The sequence below is a fragment of the Rhipicephalus microplus genome, chromosome 3 (assembly GCF_043290135.1).
Source record: "Rhipicephalus microplus isolate Deutch F79 chromosome 3, USDA_Rmic, whole genome shotgun sequence".
NCBI classification, from domain to species: domain Eukaryota; kingdom Metazoa; phylum Arthropoda; class Arachnida; order Ixodida; family Ixodidae; genus Rhipicephalus; species Rhipicephalus microplus.
Window position 1 is genome coordinate 199,096,896 of NC_134702.1, and position 20,380 is coordinate 199,117,275.

Below are 20,380 nucleotides of genomic sequence, written 5' to 3' on the forward strand. Positions count from 1 at the left end.
CTTAGGATCAGACACAGGCTGCTCGATTTTTCAGCCATGCGTCTATGATATCGACTGGTAACTTTCGTTCAAAAAGCAACTTTCCTGGTTTTCTCCTTGATTTGCAGTTGTGTGACGGCAAGAAAAAAAGTGAGCCAGAATGGTCGATTTGCAATTTGAGTAGTGACCAACTTGGTTGCACGACCTTGGAGGGCTTCCAGTGCCAGTGAGACTGGATTTACAATGAGCCTGAATATACAAGAGTTGTTAGCGGTGCTCGTGCTTGTGTTGCTTCTTCTTATCCCCGTTTTTTTTTTTTTTACACAACTGTTAAGAAGCAATACTCATATGCATTCATTCTAAGAAATTGTTTTTATTTTAGGGAACTACCTAATTACTGTTATTTTGCTAAATCAGAGAAAAAAAGCACATTATTGTATTCTCTTGCTAAAAGAGATGTCATTTACCCAATAGTGAACTTGCTCTGAAAACACAATACTTGAAAATTCATAAGTTTGTTCTGATCCAAATGATCCGACATGTTTTTCCAGAATACAATAATGGAGTCTTCCAAGAACAATTGAGAAATTTTCGAGCGAAATTGAGGGTAAGGTTTTTATTTTAGATTTTTGAACTGACCAGTAGTTTTCTTTGTTTCAAGAAAAAAATTCATTTCTTTGAAAATTACTAGACAAATTAAAATGCAGAGGATAAGCACTTAAGGTATTATCAGTGCTGTAAATATGAACAAACTGTGACGTACACGGAAGCAAAATCGGGCTTCAAAAATGAGTGAATTTCATCAACATGGTATCTTTCGAGAATTCTTAAAAATACAGTCATACCTAGATATAACAGAATTGATAACTTCATGAAAAAATTTGTTATAAAGAGAATTTCATTAAATGCAGGTTCGGTACGAAAATTCATAAAGTAAATGTGCAAATTAAACAAAAGGGGGACTGAAGGCATAACTAACACAAAACACTTATTTTACAGTAAAAACTACATTATTATTGCGATAGCAATTATATGGACACTCTCGGCGGGTTTTAGCCGTCACCGCCATGTTCGTAACAAGTCCAAACTGATAACATGCCCCCACGGCATCTTAACTTTCACGAGCGAGTAAAAGCGTGCGAGCGCTGCTGAAGCAGAAATCAAATGAGTGGGCCCATCCTTATTGCCTGGAAAGTGCATAAGATAACACCTTCTGCGAGTTAGGACTGCCGTCAAATGCTCAAACAGAAAGTAAACCACTCGTCTTGACCGGGTTTGAAAGAATGCGGGGAGGGGGGATCGCTTGAGTAGCAATAATGAACTTGGATTTTAAGGGGGGTTGCGATTGCTGGCGCGCTTGCTATCTTGGCGAATATCAAGGCGGTTTCAACGCGAAAAAGGTACTGTGTGAAAACAGCACTTCTCCCTAAAGCGGCCGCGTCAGCTCACACCAGCGTTTTGTAGGAGTTCCGCGATATCGAATCCAAAAGAATTGGCTGCCTGCCTAGCTTCTTATAAAATTACAATTTTTTGCTGTTACATTCATTGCACTGCGTTTGACGCGCCGCTGTGTAGCTAGAACTAAATTGGCTAATTGCAAAAGCTACCAGCCTGCGAACTCGCAGCGCAAGATGGAATGGCGTGGCGAGTCGACTTTCGAAGATCCGTCGTTACCGTGGTCTTGGAAGAGTTTCCATCCGCACCTAAACTGACATCCTCTCGGTTGTGACAACACGGTTGTTCGAAATTAAGGAAAGTCACATTTTTGTTGCAAGGGCGAAGCAATGAATGCGATAAGCAACAACTTGGATTGTAACGCTGAGAAAGGCAAGCAGATTGAAACGTGCAGCACGTTGTTCACACACAAATGACGCATGAAAACAACATACACAGGACGAGAGCGAACTAACAAGGTTTACCGCTCGACACTTAACGTGCTGTTTAAACAAAACAAGTCACGAAATTTAATCACAAGTACAGATATAAGTGTGAACTAAGAAGTGCCCCAGTTGTTACTTCGCTGTGTTTCAAAAGCGCCCTCTTTTCGTAAACAGCACCTGTCCAGCGAGCGAAGTGATCTTTGCGGGCCTGGCGACTAAACGCAATCAATCTGGTCAAAGTCAGAGGCACGCGATTGTGCCCATTGAAGAATAAGCGTGCGCGCACAAGCATCTAACCCCCCCTCCTCCCCCTATTCCCGCGGCAAAGTACGCGTGGGAAATTAGCGTGCGTCGGCGCATCGTGATGAGCTGGGCACCGAGCGAAGGGGGCTTTTCTTTTTTTCTTGAGTTTTCATTTATATATAGACACGTATACGTATTCCATGAACGGCAGTGGAGGCGATGGCAAAAAACCAGCTGAGACTGTCCATATAACTGCTATCGCAATAAAAAAGAAAAAGAAAGCAAAGCTGAACGTCGTCCGGGGCCACATCATGTGCGCGCAGTGGACTATGCATGGGCGCATGGTGTCGAAAACGAAGAGCAAACTGCACTGACACAGACACGGATACCGAGGAAAACTATCGGTAAAGCGCCCTCCATATGCAGTGCGGCCCCACATGTGAGGCTAAAGGCTAACTAGAAGCGTGGCACTGCCAACGTGCAAAAGTAGGTTTTTTTTTGGTTTGGAGTGGGGGGGAAGGCACACCCGTGCATGCCCCCGCAGCGGCGAGAACGGCGGCAACACTGGCTTGTGTGGTGCAGGCCCGCTCACCCACGTGCAACATGAGCGCTCGCGCTCGCCTGATGCGCCGTGCGCGCCGCCGCCGCTTAGCGCTTTGTCAGCAGCGGACCAGCCGTGGGAGAGGCAAGCTCATACCAAAATTCCAAAATGCGGAGCGAAATTCTAAGATTCTCCGTGGGGAAAATTTATTATATCAAGGTTGTCTCTTGCTGCTACTTTGTTATATAGAGGTCACAAATACATGTGTTTCTATGGGCTGATGGCGGGGAATAGAAAAACTTCGTTATAGCAAGGAATTCGTTAAATTGAGGTTTGTTGTAAGCAGGTTCAATTGTACTTAGGTTCCCAGAATTCGAGAAGATCGAGTGAGCTATTCCTTCCTTACTTCTAGCTGTTCTAAGCAAGAAGATAATTGTGGCGTATAGCATGCGTCGCTGTTAGCATAATTGCAAATTCATGGAAACGCTCTTTTCGTAAAATGGTTATCGTCACCCGGTGATGCTTCTCGCTTTTTCCTTGGTTCTAATGTTTTTTTATTTGAGAGCAAAATGTGATTTGGAGCTATTCGATCATACAGATATAATACACAGAAATAAGAATAAAACTGGAGATATCAAGTACCGTAATTACTCGAATATAACATGCACCTTTTTTCCGATTAAGTGAGTTCATAAATTGCATGCGCGTTAGAATCGAGTACGAAAAAAAAAAAAACTGTATACGGTCTTTCTATTGCCATTGACTTATTCAAAATGGCTGCCCCCTATGTGCATCGGCATGGCGCTTCGGCCATTTCTGCCTATATGTTTCCCATGTGCGGCACTTCGTACGTGTGCTGAAGAGTTCGTCATCTTGTAGTGCATTATCGACGGTATGAAAGGACCGACTCCAAAAACTCGAGTGCACCACGATGCCGCTTTTAAAAGAATAGTCATCGCGTGTGTAGAAACGGACGTAAATGGGCCGCATCGCGGTCGTTCGGAGTTCCCGAAACGTGCGTGCGGGACTGGCGGAAACAAAAGCACAAGATTGGCGACAGCAAAGCTTCATGCAAAGGCTTCAGTGGACCACAGCAAGGTCGGTTTCCGCAAATTGAAGAGCTGCTCGGCGAGTATGTGCTTGAGCAGCGAGTGGCATAGCGGCCCGTGACGACAAAACTGCTCCAAGTGCGGGCTATGCAGTTAGCCTTAGAATAGAAAAAAGGCTAATGCGGAGCCAGTTTAAAGTGAGCAGGTGCTGGCTAACTAACTTTATGAAGAGGAAAAGCTTTTCCCTCCGAAGGCGAACCGGCGTATGCGAGAAGTTTCAAGAGGGGTACGATGAAAAGCTTCACAGTTTTCAGAGGTTCGTCCTAAACTTGCGGCACAACAACGGCTATCTGCTTGGGCAAATCGGGAATTCCGATCAGACGCCTCTTTACTTGGACATGCCTCGTCGGACACAACCGTCGAGAAGAAGAGGGCGAAGCAAGTTCAGGTGCTGACATCGGTCCACGGTAAAACTGCAGTGACGGCAATGCTCTGTTACGCGTCAGATGGGCACAAGCTTCCCCCGTACCTCATATTTAAATGGAAGACGCTCCCAAAAGAAGTCGTTTTTTCGAGTGGTGTGATCGTGCGGGCCAACGAGAAAAATTGGTGCGCGTTGCAATCAATGTCTTACTTTCTTTTTTTCGTCGTCGAAAGAGGGTGCGCGTTACAATCGAGGGCACGATAGAATCGAGTAAATACGGTATACCATGTTTTTTAATCTTTCGTAGAATCGACCTGTACGACATAAAGCCGTAGCATGTGAAAGAATCCCATGTATTCAAAATTAAATGGAACATTTGACCACTGTGCTTCTCATAACCTGAGTTGCTTTGTAATGTTAAATCCCATAAAACAAAGAAACCGATCGACTATCGTAAAGTTCCCCACCTAAGGTTCATCAAAAGAAGAGAATATGGAGGTCCGAATTTCATTTCAAAATTTTCCACCAGAACCTCTGCGCATGAATGTTGTGCAACTGATGCATGAATGACACTAGAATGTCAGCCTGATGACACGAATTTCACATAATTTTTCTGTTTTGTATTTTGGCAACATCGACTCATTCAAATTGGCTAAAATGTATGTTGTGCCCTCAGATGACTGTGCACACTTCATTTTCACTGGCTAAGGACTATTATCTAGATATAGTAGACTCCGTTAAAATCCATGACATTGCAGAGAGACGGTGTCAGAACTTCTACGTGGTGTCGCTGCCTTCGTTTTTTTTTGTATGTTTTCTGACTTACCAAATGTCTTCTTGTTGTGGGTAGAGTTGTGGTATTGTGAAAGGGTAACTTAACAAAAATGTAAGAAAGATAGAGAAAAAAATATATATATATTTTTGAGTTTTAGTTTCCCTGTTCAACTCACCTTCTCCTTTGCAACTATTTCTTCCTGGAGGTGTTTGGAGCTCTTGACCAGTTCTCGGATCGCCTGCACGACAACAACAACAGAGTAAGGTGGGAAACTAAACTTGTGTGACAGGCTCTTCAGTTTGTCCAAGCCGAGCAATTCATAGACGTGCATTCTACATGTTCACTACACGTCTTGCAAAATATTAAGGTCACCAGAACACACCATTCTTGTCTGACAAGCTAAGCAAGAGAGAGAAGCTTGCCGGTTTATTGAGACCTCACAACCTGCAGGTTCGCATTTACATGCTCAAGTGAAACCCCATTATCCTGAAGGTGTTGTCACTGAAAACTAGCGACAGAGCGGAGCATAAGTCTGAAAAAGAAGGTGGAACTCATTCAGACTCACTCAAGAAATATACTTTGCACTTTGGACTCACTCAGACTCAGGCTCACCAAAATTGTTCGGGGGCAAACTCACTCAAAGATTACTCACCTGAACTCACTCAGACTTATGGCTTGATCCGAGTCTGAGCGAGTCCGAGTGAGTCGACCGATGAGTGAGGTTGCCGACCTATGGAGTGGAGGGCCAGGCCAACACACTTTAAATAATTTAGAATAATACGCATGTAACGTAGTAAACGTCACTATAATCAATGAAGTAATTTGATTATAATAAAGGCTTGCCCTTATCTCTGTTATTATAAACCGCAAGTTTTTTGTTAAGAGCGATGTTTGGAAGAGTATTTAAGCAGTACGGCTTGGATTGATGTTTGCCCTTGGCATTCCTTTCGCTACACGCGTGATAAAAAGCAATAGCAGGCATGAACGCAGCCCGCTTCGCACCTGCATGAGCCCCGTGCAGGCATCGAGGATCTTGCTGTTCACTTCCAGCTTAATACCCGAGTCACCCTCTCGCGACTTGTTCAGCATGTCCTGCACAGAGAACACAAAGAGTTGGAGGCTCCATCACACAGTGAGAGCAGTCTCTACGAAGAAATATACACAGCTGAAAGCAAAAAGAAAAAGGCACACGAACAGTAAAACTTATTTTAGGGCAATTTAATGTTTAATCTCGCCTAACCGCAGCAGAAATAGAAGCTTGCGAGATTGAGCAAATAAAGCGCCAAAATTTGAAAGAATAAGAAACTGTGGATATTTCAAGCAGTGAGAGAGCCAACAATGCACGATGTACACTGCGGGTAGCTGCCTATCTAAAATTGCTGTGGCTGTCGCATAGTCTTACCAGACGATGCAATGCGACAACATGAAGGGGGCGACTCACATGTTCACAAGTGTAAATGACGTGCAATGGCAACAATGACACAGATCGCTTGACAAGAACAGCGAAGCCGATATGGCAACAGTGCGTCAATTAATCAATCATGTTGCATCACTGTGAGGTCACCGATGGTTTTGTAACAGCTCCTACCAACTCCAATGTAGTAGAGTGAACAAGGTAAGCGAACCCGAAAGGAAATGTATGGCATAGCATTTCAAAGCACCGGGTTGAGTGTCGGCCTTGTGACCTGGAGCTGCATAATGAACATTTACAGTTGCTCAAGATGAGGATGCCAAAGAAGTAACCCACACAGCGCCAAATTTGTCCTTCATGAAGTGTCCTATCTGCAGCGTCGTCCTCAAACCACACTCACTTGCCTGAGTTAACTATCTCCTAAAAGAAGCTGCGATAATCTCAGCCATAGTGAGTGTCGATACTCACGCGGTTTTCAGTATAAAAAAAGCTCAAGCGCTTAGCAACAAATCATTCGGTTTCCTGTCATACGGCATTACATCACTTCACTATCTTGTGCACTAGAAAACATCGATTGCGCTAACTGCTACCAGCGATGAATTCAAGACAGCGGCATGCAAACCGTGCCACCTTGCACATAAGGAGAACGCTAGTGTGTTTCTGAACAAAGTAACATCATTTTAGGTAGTGCCACACAGTAGGAGACATAAACGACAATGCAAGGCATGAACCTGTGCATCCTGCTATCGACACAACTTCACGAGTTCTGCTCTCCTACGTCATTATTCCCAAGCTCGTCTTGCCACGTGAAGCCACACCTTTTGCAGCGCGCGAGTTCTCACCTGGATGCGCTGAGCGGCCTCGTCAATGGCACGGTCCATCTGTGCCAGCTCGTCTTCCAGAAGATCTCCCAGTTTCTGGGTGTCCGCCTCTCCCAAGGAATTGGACAGGCCACCGCTCGCTCGAGCCACGGCTTCAAGAGACGCGTGCACGGCATCCAACCGTGCGCGCATTTCGTTGCCGCAGGCTGCTCCGCCACCTACGACAGTTAATATACGGTTGAAGTTGACTTTCTTTTCAACAGAAAGTAATAAAATGAAATTAAACAATGTTTATCAGTATGAAATGCAGAAATAGCACTCAATTAAAGAATGAAAGCGACAATAAAAGCAATCTACAGTGTGGAAACAGGCGAGAGGCTACTAAAAAAACTTCACCATTGAAGGGTCAAGTTTATTTCATCAAATGCAAACTCCCATGGTAGATCTTTCTTATATTGCAGGTTTCAACCATTCCTGGCTGCCTATTTTTAAAAAATTTACCGAAAATTTATAGAGTGACCTTAAAGTGAGGAGATATTCTCTGCAGGTGTAAATGCCTTGCTTGTTGATGAATGGTACTACTGAGCACCAAGATTCACGATGTGCTACGCCAGCCGTCACAAAACATAAAATGTTCTCCAGTAATTAAAAAAAAAGTCCACATGCTGTGTAGTAATGAGCACCAGTAATAATGATCACCGACATCCCGAATGGCAACTGGCAATCGCAGAGCTGGCTACAACGTTGCTGCCAGCCCTGAGAAACAACCAACAGTAAAACCCAAGTTGCCACATTGCCCGAAGTCATACTTATGAGAACTTCTGATAGTTCGAACAAAACTCTAGGGTCTTCAGATGTTCAAACTATCAAGAGCTTGCTGTGTACTGGTGTCACACGGACACTTTTGATTGATATCGTGGGGCCAATCCAGATAAATTTTAATGCAGACCAGTAGCTGCTACACCATCATCTTTAACTGCAATCAGGCTCAATTAAGATCAAGATGATCACTCAGTGTATCGAGATCAGACTACCAGATTGCGACTTGACTGACATCGGCATCAAACTCAGTTCAGATTAGGTTGTACCATATATCAGTGAGCATTGTTTATTGCAATTGAGTAATCGGCTTTGGATCAGCCTTGCGCAATGAATTGATTGATTGATATGTGGAGTTTAACATCCCAAAACCACCATATGATTATGAGAGATGCCGTAGTGGAGGGCTCCGGATATTTCGACCACCTGGGGTTCTTTGACGTGCACCCAAATCTGAGCACGAGGGCCTACTACATTTCCGCCTCCATTGGAAATGCAGCCGAGTACCTTAGCCACTAGACCACCGCGGCAGGGCAGCCCCGCGCAATCGAAAGTGTCCGACACAGGTATTAAATAACAAAAAAGATGCCTCATTTACTGAGACAGTTAAAGGAGACCCACGCACCTTCAGTCTTGAGAGATTTGAGAAGTGTCAGCGACTCTGTTCCCAGGAGACGACAAGCTGAGGCAAGCTCTGAAAGAAGATACAGGTAGGGTGAATCGGTGACCAGGTTGGCATTGCACTTCAGTACTGAAACCACAGTGCAAGAAACACACAAACAAGGTATCGCACTATAAAAGAACTTGTGTTGCACGGCGTCTTCGTTTGTCACTCTGCCTGTGCCCTCAGTTCCACACAAAGGTAGTAGATTACTTTTGCAAAGTTCACACATAATATTTTGACATAAAAGAACTGCTTGAGAGAAATGAAAGCTGAACAAAATTTTGATATTGAACTCATGTGAATGTTGCAAATTTAATACTAACTGAAATCTTTAAAAGCAAGTAGAAACCAACAAGATTTACTGTTAACTACAATTTAGCTTGGTATGTCCTTCCAGTCCAATGTAATAAGCAATAAAGTTGTTAGGTGAATGGGTATGATGTTTGCTTCACTTAAAATTGTTTCTAGGTTCAATCAGCGAAAAACTCTCCTTGCAGTCACATGGAGATCACCTTTTCTATAAAAAATACTGTCACTGACCAGTTGTTTAGACACCCATATCAGACATGCTGAATATTTTTGAGAACAGTGCAGCACCATTGTCTGACCAATAGATGCAGTGCATAATAATAACAAATATATCAGATGCTTTGCAGTTTGCCATTCATTACACTGAACTCCACCTACATGACTGAGCTCATTAGGAATCCAAAACAAGCATTAAGTGACCTGCTTTTTGCCTCGACACAATGACGTACATTGAGTAGCACTGACAATTGGGCGAGTTGGCATAGTTTTCAAATGATGTGACAAAGCAGACAAAAAGACGATTGATCAGACGTCACTCCTGTTTGTGTGACAGTCTTTGGTCTGCTTTGTCGCACCGTTTTAAATGAATGACATACATCTCTGAAATTGTACTATCAGAATGCTTTCAAGAGTACCTATGCTACAGGACTAAAATATCAGGCTGTGAATTTATCAAAGCCCAATCTCCATGTTTTTTTTTATGTGTAGTGCAAATCTAACATTTCTTTCTTAAGCATAATAGCTAGCGCTGTGCGAATATCCAAACTTTTGAATACTTCTCGAATAGCGTTCACTATTCTATTTTCACTGAACTTCAAAAAAAAAAAAAGCATGAAATACAGTCGTGCCCGCTTATAACAAACTTGAGAATCACAAGCCATTTTTCGCTGTACCCAAAGTTTAAAGTAAATGGAACACAGCTTTAAAACAATTGCGAATAAAAACAAAATTTTTTTCTAGCAAAAAAAAGTTCGTAATGCAAGTGTTTTGAGGAGCAGAACTGATTATGATCTCGAGGTTATTTAAAGCGGCAATGTGTTTTTTCCCGAGGACCTTGGCATATATAAGCCGCTTGCATGCTCGTGGGCACTGGCTCCAAAGTTTTGTCATTGTCATCATCCGACTGCTCCATATCGCTCTTGCCCTGCCCTTTATTCATAATGCGCTCATCCATGCATGGTTTCGAAGTTTCAGCATCATCATCGGTCGTAACAAGTCATCTCAGAAGATGTCCCATTCTTCCATGTTAAAGTTGATGGCATGATCGCGCAGGACGTCGACGAAGTCAGCCTCACGAAAACAGTTTCGCACACATGTAGTCGTTAATTCCACCCACAAAGCCTTCACCATCTTCACAGTTGAATACAGGTACACCGGAAGCGGCAAATGGCTGCCGGGAGGCAGACAATTATGAGCAAGCGCTCTACAATGCGTCACCTAAAATAAGCTTTAAACTCCCAGATTACGCCGTTCATTTCCGATGTTCATGAAATCCATGAACGTCAGAAATAGCCACAGCAGCCTAGCAACCACAAAACAAATATTGAAGCTACTATAGCTTAGTCAAGCCAATACAGCGATCGCACATGTTCGCACGCATCAAGCAGCAATCGACGCCTCATCGTAAAACGTGAGATGAAAAAAAAACGGCAGTACAATGCACTTTCGCCAGCAACGAAAGTAAGGGTCAACCAAGAACTTGACCACAACAATCTATCAAAGACAGAAATTATGAAGAAGTTCAATATTCCCAAGTTCATGCTGTTGAGGATACTCAAGAACAAAGGGAGCATTGAAGAAGCTGTCAAGCTTGGGAACTTTGCCACGGACAGAATGCGGACGAGAACGGCAGTGTACAAAGGAATCGAAACCCCGCTTTTCCTCTGTTTCAAGTGTGTGCGCAATGTGAACTTCCCAATCAGTGGCCCCGTTTTGGAAGAGAGGGCAAAAGAGATTGCTACTCGGATGGGGACCAAGGACTTTCGTGTGATCGATGGCTGGCTGAGCCGTTTTAAAAAACGGCATGGTCTTGTCTTTAAGACAGTTTCTGTAGAAAGTGCATCTGTATACACAGATATCTGTAGCCACTGGCAACAGGGGAGGTTGCAAGAAATTTTGGAAGCCTGCGAACAGCGGGAAGTGTTTAAGGTTGATGAAATGTGGTTGTTTTACAAAGCACTCCCAAGTAAGACTTGCTTACAAGGGGAAAACCTGTGCTGAAGAAAAGTGAAGCAAAGATCGTATTATGGTGCTAGTAGGTGCTAACATGGACTGTAGCGAAAAGTTGAAGATGGTTGTTGTTGGGAAATCAAAGCACCTACACTCTTCAAAAGAGTGCGCATGATGCCTGGCACGTACCATGTGAATAGAAAAGCTTGGCAAAAGCAATTTTTCAGACATGGTTGTGCGAAGAGAACAGAAGATTTATTCAGCAGAACAGGAAGTCAGCGAACGGGAAGTTTATTTTTATTGTTGATCAATACCCTGGTCATTGTCAAGCAGACAGACTCGCATCCATCAGCCTGGAGTTCCTGTCAACAAATGCGACAGCAATCCTTCAACTGATGGACCAGGGCATTATTCAAAACTTGAAGGTTCTCTATCGCCACCAAGTTCACCAGCAAATGGTTTTTTGTGCAGACAACAAAAAGATTACAATGTGGACTTGGTCTTAGCTCTTCACATTCTAACCAATGCCTGAGAATGTGTGAAAGTGTCAACTGTGCAAAGGTACTTCCACCATGCAGGATTCTCAAGGCAAAAAGTCCTTCCTAGGCTTATGCAAATACTCTAATGTTTCGAATATAGGAACTAATAGTAGAGTATTTGAATCCACTTCGATTCGAATTTAAATTATTGAAAATTTCTAAGTATTGGCAATGAACGAATAGGTGTATATCAGTCCACATGTAACCAGTTGTAGAAGTAGTTTCACAGCAGTGTAGGGATGCTAAACCGCGAAAACACCCGTCCAGGAAAGATGCACTCTGCCACGAAGTCCCACTTCAAATTCAAAGGGGCTCTGCAACACTTTTTCAGCACGGTCACAAAACGCTGCCGCTCGGTGGACGAGGCCACCATGAACATGTGAGGCAAATATTATAGTGCAGCACGTTGCCTGCATTCAAAATAAAATTTCAAAGTCAGTTAAAAATTACTCACTTCTCTGGGCAAATAACGCCACAAGCTTAAAAGTCAATCGACACAGCTGCTGTGTCAGCTATTGCCCGATTTGAACATGGCGCACTCGGTCGTTACTGGGGTCGCAGCGGGAAACCGCCACTTGTACAGGTGTATGTGCACGATCCCCATAAAAAGCAGGGTACTCAGAAAGAAAAAAAAAGAGAGAGAGAAAGAAAGTGCTCAAGGTTCACAAGGTGCGTGTGATGTATTTTGTTTCCCCATGGCATCCCTCCATGCTTAGCCTCCAGCACTTTCGTCAGCACGAGAAGAGAGAACGCAATCGCAGCGTGCGACAAATCTTTGCAACTCCGCTCGTACTAGACATATTCTAAAAATTTCTGCAGCGGTGGATTCGGGAGGCAATAAGATTCTTTAGTGAATTCATTCCATAGGGTTGCAGGGTTTATTTCAAGTGTTGCAGGCTTTATTTAAGTGAACATATTACCCTCAAATCGTTTCATCATTTTTTTAAGGCCTAAAGGCTTTCGACGGCTTATATGCTCCAATATAAAATATAAAATGTTATGTATTTTACAGGTTATCACTTGCTTCATACTGAAAGTCAGATCCTGCTACTACTCAAAGTTGTTGCTACTACTCAAAAGCCATGTGCATAAAGGCCTTATTTTCATTAAAAAATGTTGTGCAGGACATTATAAATATGCCCAATTTTTTTTTATATGCCATACAGTAGACTCTCAATAAACGGAACTTGAAGGGACCGGGAAAATGTGTTCCATTTAAAAGTTCTGTTTACTGAGAGGTGAAGTGGGTTGCAGCATTCAAGTATGAAATCAATCATATCAGAGGAAGTTGTCCCCTTTAAGTGGCAGTTTCGTTTAACAGATTTCTGTTCACTGAGAGGCCACTGCATATACTACTCGAATTCGATTCAAAATTATTGAGCAAAATCACTATTCTCTTCAAATTGGCTTCGAACCTGAAATTTACCATTCGCACAAGCCTAATCGTTCCAGATGAGGAAGACAACAGTGCTGAGGCTGAGGAGGCTCACATTCTCTTCAGTCAGGTGACACAGTCTACTTCTTTCACGCGAAAGGGCTAAGAAACACTTGGCACAAACATCCCAACATGCCATGAGGACAGCCTTGAGGAACTTGTAACTGAACTTCAAGATGAGGACCTGGGCTCAATAAACATGAGGTGGTGTGTGGTTCCCAACCCATTTTAGTGCCAGACAGTGCAGCGAGAGATGCTGTCATCCTGTTGCAGCGCTACTTTGAACACGATGGTGGCACAGAGTTCCTACCCAATCTTTCAGCAATGCACTCCTACCTTGTGATAAAGTGCTTTAACAAGGCCAAGCAAATTGTTATCACCTCCTTTTTCCCGAGTCAGCAATATTAGCAACATTCTTCTTTCTAATCAACTATAGTAGATTTGTATGCTCAAAATGTTTTGTTCAGTCAGCCACAGTTAGTGCTTTTGAAGTAAAGTCATATTTCATTAATTTTGTGGGCTTTGCTTGAATGAAACTTCTCATAAATAAAACAAATTTTCTAGCCCCTTCGAGTTCTGTTTAAAGGGTGTCCACTGTACTATGAAGTGCCCCCCCTACGGTTAAGGATAGTCCGACCAGATTTGATTTGGGAAGAGGGTGTTTGCTTAGTGCTGAACCGAAATAGAAGATGGTGGCCAGAGAGCCGCTAAAAATAGAAATATGTCTATTCATGTTTCCAATATGAAATGCTTTATTTGTTTATTGTTTTTGTTCCCTGTTGACCTTGTCAAACTCTACATACAACTCCTCAGTCGGACGCAAACGATAAGCCTGTGTGCTCGGCCAGCAGAGATCTGCAGTCTTTCGGCGGTACATTACTGACATTGAAAGCCTCGTGTGCAGCGCACCACCCTCTGAGCCATCTAGTGAATCGGATATGCCACCCCCGGTGAATGATTGAGTCACCATTTCTACTAAAGCAGCCACCCAAGCCTTGGACAAGTAGCACAGGATATCTTACCAGGACAGTTTTTAGAGGTTTCAGAAGGGGTGGGAGAAGGCACTTGCTCGGTAATTGGCGCTTATTTTAGATCTACCGAAAAAGGGAGGAAAGTGCTTCGTTTCTACTAAAGCAGCCGCCCAAGCCTTGGACACGAAGCACAGGATATCTTACCAGGACAGTTTTTAGAGGTTTCAGAAGGGCTGCGAGAAGGCACTTGCTCAGTTATTGGCGCTTATTTCAGATCTACCGAAAAAGGGAGGAAAGTGCTTACTTAGGTGCTCGGCATTTTACGGTAACCTAAAATATGCTTTGAGATTTTCTTTAACATTTTTTTTGTAACTTCACATCAAGGTAATTGAGAAATATTTGAGAAATACTAGAATATTATTCAATGCACACACAAAGCTTTTTTGATGGAATTTGCTTTGCATTCAAAATTTTGCTATTCGCACAGCTCTCATAAAGCAACGATACCTAGGAAGGCTTAATAACTTACACACATGATATTTTGTCCCTTCAATTAATAAAAGCTTTATTTTGTGATGAAGAAGAGAGGAATACTCAAGAATGATTATTGCCAAGAAAACTGCAAATTTTTGACTATTGAGTTGACGCATGTTTCTGAGAGTTCTGTAGACGGCTCATGTCAACTGTAAGGTGGTTTTCACCTCATGGTGCCTGAGCATTGTAGTAAATGCAGTTGTCACAGAGTGAAGGTACGTGCAGTCATGAGAACCGCTTGCTTTTTGGGGGGCTAGGCGACGCTTGTCGCCGGTCGTCTCTCAAGGAGGTCTATGGAGACCTCCTTGAGAGATCCGTGGATTGGTCTCTTGACTTCTGTGGTGAGTCGAATGCCAGTGCTGCCGCATCCAAGTTACTTTAAGTGTTCCACGTTTTTATGAATCTTGTATTGGCTATAGGCTGTTATTTGTCATTGTACTCTAGTTGCTTATAATATTCAGCTGACAGGCTTGCTGTAGTGTAAGAAATGCCAATTAAATGTCCATGTGTTTGTTTGCACGATGGCTTGAACCATATCTGTTTGTTCATGAGAGGTTCACTCTGAAGAACCGACAGCATAGATGGCTTGATAACAAGACATCGCATGTGCACCAATCTGTTGCAAGTGCAGCATTTCTCAGATGACGTGTGCACTCTTCCTCCCCCAAGTCCTGTTTTTTTTTCTCTCACTCCTTTTCACTTATGTTACACTTTCCTGTTTCTACCGTATTTACTCGCATAATAGGCGCACTTTTTTTTTCAGAAAATCCAGCTCGAAGTTAGGGGTGCGCCAATTACGCGGGGTAAAATTTTCGAAAAATTTTTCAACTCGGTTCTCGCGCTTTAAATCTGCACACTTGTAGCTCCCGTATATGCCGGACCAGTTGCTCTTCGACGTACGGATACCTGCCGGTCTTGGCACCGCGAAAAGCCCGTCGTGTCTTCTTCGTCGTCTTAAGTTTTTCTTCTTGGTCCCTCCAGTACCGAATACTGGTTTCTCCAACGCCGAAATGCCTGCTTGCAGCCCGGTTGCCGTGCTCCAGCGCGTACTGCACTGCCTTCAGTTTAAAACCAGCCGTGTAGCTCGCGTACTTCCCCATGGTGGAACCAAAGTTCAATACACGACCACAACATACGCACACCGCTTGCAAAATGGCGTTTCTTTTTTTTTCTCTGATGGTGGTGATGGCGATCGAGCCCCCGGCGTTGTACACGTGACCTCCAAAAGCGCGGCGATTTGGGGGGTATCGGTAATTGATGGAACAGCCGTTTTTTTTTTTCGCTCATGGACGCTCTTTTTTTTTCAAGTTTTATTTCGACAAACACGTTGGTTAGGTCGTTGCACTTCGAATTTTTTTTATTTGCTCGTCGATTTGCATTCTTTTTTTCTTCAGGGTACGGGGACCGCGTTCCAACTGTACCACTGGGGGGTAGAATCGTTTCTGATCACGGCCGAGTTCGGGGTGCGCCTATTATGCGCGGAATTAAAAAAAATTGAATTTTCCGCGACCAAACTAGGGGTGCGTCTATTATGCGAGTGCACCGATTATGCGAGTAAATACGGTATTTTGTTCTAACACATGCAAGAAGTAGGGGCAGCAGCTACCAGAAGGCTGTTTTTTTTTTTTTAAACAAAAGGTGTTCTCACCATCTCCAAGCTCAATGTTTGGGGACACTTGTGACACGCCTTTGCCTGCTGCCATCAGCTGCGATACAACATGGGCCAGAGGACACACTGAACAGATCAGCTCCTCCGCATCTGCAGTGACCGAAAAGAAAACGACACTAAGTCAAAAAACAGTTCCAGCATGTATTCTCATAACCAAAGCCACTGGTAAAGAAACAATGGCTTGTGTCCAGTTGGAACAGAGAGCATGTAAGCAAATCACTTAGTGCCACATTGATTGTTGAGCCAGTTGGTGCGTCATGAGAAAAAAAAAGAAGACAGAGCATACTTCTTTCCCCACCCTGCTTCCCACTCAATTACGCTACAAAAAGCATTTTGTAAACCCTGCATTGGAAGCAAAGTAAGCAAGTAGAGAATGAAAGTAGGCCAGTTGTGCTCCTGACTGACATTCCATAGTTTATCTGCACTGGCAAACATACCAGATTTACTCAAGTAATGAACCCATTCACATAATGAACCCACCCCCCACCTTGGTCAAGAAAAAAAATCTGTTTTTTAATGTATTTGTACATTTTATTGTGGTGTGATAGCCAGTGCCATAGCTGATCGAAAAACCATTAAACCATGCCATTACACTCGCACCTCATTATAACAAATATGCATATTACATGAAAATAAGTTTGTTATATCCGAAAATTTGCTATAAAGGTTTATTCCTACCACTGAATCTATTGCGAGACTACTTTTCATTTACTTCGCTATAACCGATATTTTTTATATCGAAATTCCTTATATCGAGGTTATTTGATGGCGGCACACGCACCAAAATTTTAGCCGCGCCTCTAGCAGCAAAGTGCTATCTGTTAAACACAGAAGAAACCTCTTTGCTTATAATGTTACCCAAGCACAGCGGCGCGAAAACAAAGCAAAAAACATAGCAGAACCCACACAGTCCCGCCGACTGCGCGACGTGCACCCACAATGTGCGTGTGCCACATCCGACGCGCATTTTTGTTGTCGAGTTTGTTGTAGCGAACTTCGTTTGACACATGCTGCGCAGGGCATGATCGGCCGATACACTATCTACAGGGCCAGTTTTACCATCGACGCGCATTTTTGTTGTCGAGTTTGTTGTAGCGGACTTCGTTTGACACCTGCTGCGCAGGGCATGATCGGCCGATACACTATCTACAGGGCCAGTTTTAAACTAGTTCAAGCAGGTGCTGGAACATGGGAACCGAGTGAGTGGACGAAACTTCTGCTTTGAACCGTGTGTGTTCTTTACTGGAGAAAACAAGAAAAGCTTTGGGCTAGAAAAAAAAAGCTTTGGGCTAGAAAAAAGAATCGTTGCGCATTTTGCCGGCCGAAACAAGGCCAGTTTCCCTTTGTTAAGAGCGAAGTTCTCAAATAGAGGTTCCATGGACCTGCCACTGAACACTAGAAGGCCAGCAAGGGTTGGACAGCGAGTTCTTTAATGTGAAATTTTTGCTGTTATAACTCCCGTGACTTTTTTTTTTTTTCTCGCATATTGAACCTTCCCTTCAAGTCGGCGTCAACTTTTCTAAGGGAAAAAAAAAAAAGCATTGGTTCATTTTGCGAGTAAATACAATACTTTGAGAAAGCACATTTCATCCGAAGGCCAGTACAAGGACAGTGCACTGATGCTACGAAAATTAGAGATCTTCATAGTGTTTAACAATTTATGACAAGTTCCAAATATTAATTGATTCCTGGTGTTTTAAGGCATGACAAGAAAATAGCAGGGGCCTTGAGACATTGAGTATTAAAGCTGACCTTAGCACTAAAGAAACAATGAACAAGTGTCTGCATTGCAACACCACCAAACTGCAGCCAGGCAAAATTAGGGTTTGTGATGATCTTGCATACAGAAACTGTTTGCCAAAATGGTTACTGCAGCAGTAAAAATTCATCCCACATATCCAACTCACAGCAGTTTACTGTCATTGCATGGGAAGCCCAGCCCTTACCATATTTACTCGCGTAATGACAGACCTTTTTTTTTTTTCAAAAGAGCGGAGGAAAGTTGGGGGGTGAGTTTATTACGCAGGGTAATTTTTATGAAAAATTCTTCGGTAGAAGACAAAAATGTGGTAATGCAAAAAAAAGGTAGCTCAGCCTTTTGCAATTTACATACGCATACACTGTTTGGAAACAGCTTCTATATAGCACTTTACTATCTTTGATGGTTGATGGAGCTATCTTCTGAAGCTGTCCCCTGAAAGCGGGCCCCACCCCATAAAAACACTTTGCGACTATCTTTTCTCCCAATTGTTTAACCCCAACGGTGGTATCTGCGTGTGATCTAGAGGGGCGCCCTAAAGCGTGCACTCATGGGGGAACGGGAATGACAGGACAGAGTGAAGAAAAAAGAAAGTAGGCTAAAAAAGAAAGGTGTGGGGGGTTCATAGGAAGGGATCAACGTGGTCACTGGCAGGTTGGTGACCCTCCCTCAGTGTGTGCTTATCAGCTGTGATACTCATAGCTGTGGCGCACACATAAGTCATGGAGCACAGACAACTCGGGGGAGGTGCTGCGCACAGATAGAAACGTAATAGGCATGCAGCAACAGGCGAAGGGAGGGAGGGAGCGATCCGAAGAGGTTGAGGGGGGTCCACAAAGCAATAAAAAAAAGAGAGCCAACGGGTGAGGAGGCGCCAGGTGTCGGTTAGCGGGACTACAGCGGATGAATGTAGGGGATGAGTTTATTACAGATAGAAAAAAAAAAGCAATACCGCAGGGCATGCAACAATCAGTGAAGGAGGGGGAGGGCACCAGCCGAGGTGGTTGAAGGGGGTTGGCAAAGTAATCCAAAAAACAAAAGAGAACCAACGTGTGAGGAGGCGCCAAGTGTTAGCGGGACTGCAGCGAATCAATGTAGGGGGTGCGATTATTACGTGGGGAAAAAAAATCCAAATTTTCATGTCTGAAGTTTGGAGTGCAATTATTGTGCGAGTGCATTCATTACGCGAGTTAATAGGGTACTTTATACAGCTTCTTATCCTTTTTTTCCACAGGTTCACCCCACAAGCAAGCCACAAAGCAGAACGCATGATCCAGTGTCGATTGACCATAGGTAAATGCGGAGATCTACAGTGCACTTAGCAGGAAAAAATGTCAGGATGCACAAGGCCATATGTATGATGAAATATCAACGTTCATTTGAGAAAGTGAAAATGAATGACCAGTACAGCAAGAGCATTGAACGTTGACACGCAATCCAGTGAGGTGAACTTATGCCCTCACTATATTCACAAGACAGACCCACACTTCATACAGGTTGTGTGCACTAAAGTACAATGACTGAACAATTACACGCAAGCTTGCATCAATAATTCGCCCGGCACCTCCGTGATATGAAACATGTAAAAACATAAACATTAAAAAAAAACATTTACTATTTATGAGCTGTTGCCGAGGCAGTCAATATGAACTATCAACACAGGGTGTCACTTACCTCATCCCCTCCACAACACTTTCCTGGCTGCTGCATTTGCAGCACTGCCACAATATATAACGTGGTTGATGTCTCGGCCCGACGTGAAATTTTAGAGTAACAAAAGAAAGTGTCGACTATCATAATGTCAATGAAATTTATCTGCTTGTGAAGACTGATTAACGGGTTCTATTATATTCCAATAAAATATTTATCTGCAGCATGCTTTTACTCACAGACAAATGACAAACAGGCAGTACAGCATGCAAGCATGACGAGCACTACAGTTGTCCATCAAAAGTGGTGCAAACAGACCTTCGTTGTTCTCTTCAAACTTCTCAAAGCCAGCTTTGAACTTGTCCAATGCCTGTGACACCACGAGTGTCTGCTGCAGCAGGGTCTCTACAAATGAGAAACATAATAAACTCAGACACACGGGCTAAAGGACATGAACAAGGGCATTAAAAAAATTGAGCAACTATGCAGAACTTCAACACAATGCCGTGCCTTCCTTTCTCCCTTTTCTCCTCCCATCAAATCATAAACTACGGTACATTTCAGTTAAAGCAGCAGAGTAATCTTATGCTTTGCTGTAAGTGTTCAGACGTGTATTCAACCAGAAGGCCATTGGTGTTGCTGCTTTGGAATTGTGTGCTGGGCACGAGCACACAAACGATCAATGCGCCACATTTAAACACATGCACAATAAAGAATAAAAATGAATGGGCACCTCAAA

General features: G+C 43.3%; 3 protein-coding genes across 3 annotated transcripts in view; 1 reads left to right on the plus strand and 2 right to left on the minus strand.

Moving 5' to 3' along the window:
* LOC142804087 (uncharacterized) overlaps window positions 1–20,380 on the minus strand; it is a 446,442-nt gene that overhangs the window by 355,469 nt on the left and 70,593 nt on the right. The window lies entirely within an intron of this gene.
* LOC142804086 (uncharacterized) overlaps window positions 1–20,380 on the plus strand; it is a 446,178-nt gene that overhangs the window by 353,257 nt on the left and 72,541 nt on the right. The window lies entirely within an intron of this gene.
* Window positions 1–20,380, minus strand: part of LOC119170147 (Huntingtin interacting protein 1) — a 130,636-nt gene that overhangs the window by 24,296 nt on the left and 85,960 nt on the right. Inside the window, exons 20-25 of the mRNA XM_075890657.1 lie at window positions 19,960–20,046; window positions 16,212–16,322; window positions 8,568–8,636; window positions 7,145–7,341; window positions 5,894–5,983; window positions 5,067–5,129 (exon numbers count right to left, since the gene is read on the minus strand). Of these exons, the coding sequence (XP_075746772.1) occupies window positions 5,067–5,129; window positions 5,894–5,983; window positions 7,145–7,341; window positions 8,568–8,636; window positions 16,212–16,322; window positions 19,960–20,046 (617 nt within the window). The remainder of the gene's footprint in view (window positions 1–5,066; window positions 5,130–5,893; window positions 5,984–7,144; window positions 7,342–8,567; window positions 8,637–16,211; window positions 16,323–19,959; window positions 20,047–20,380) is intronic.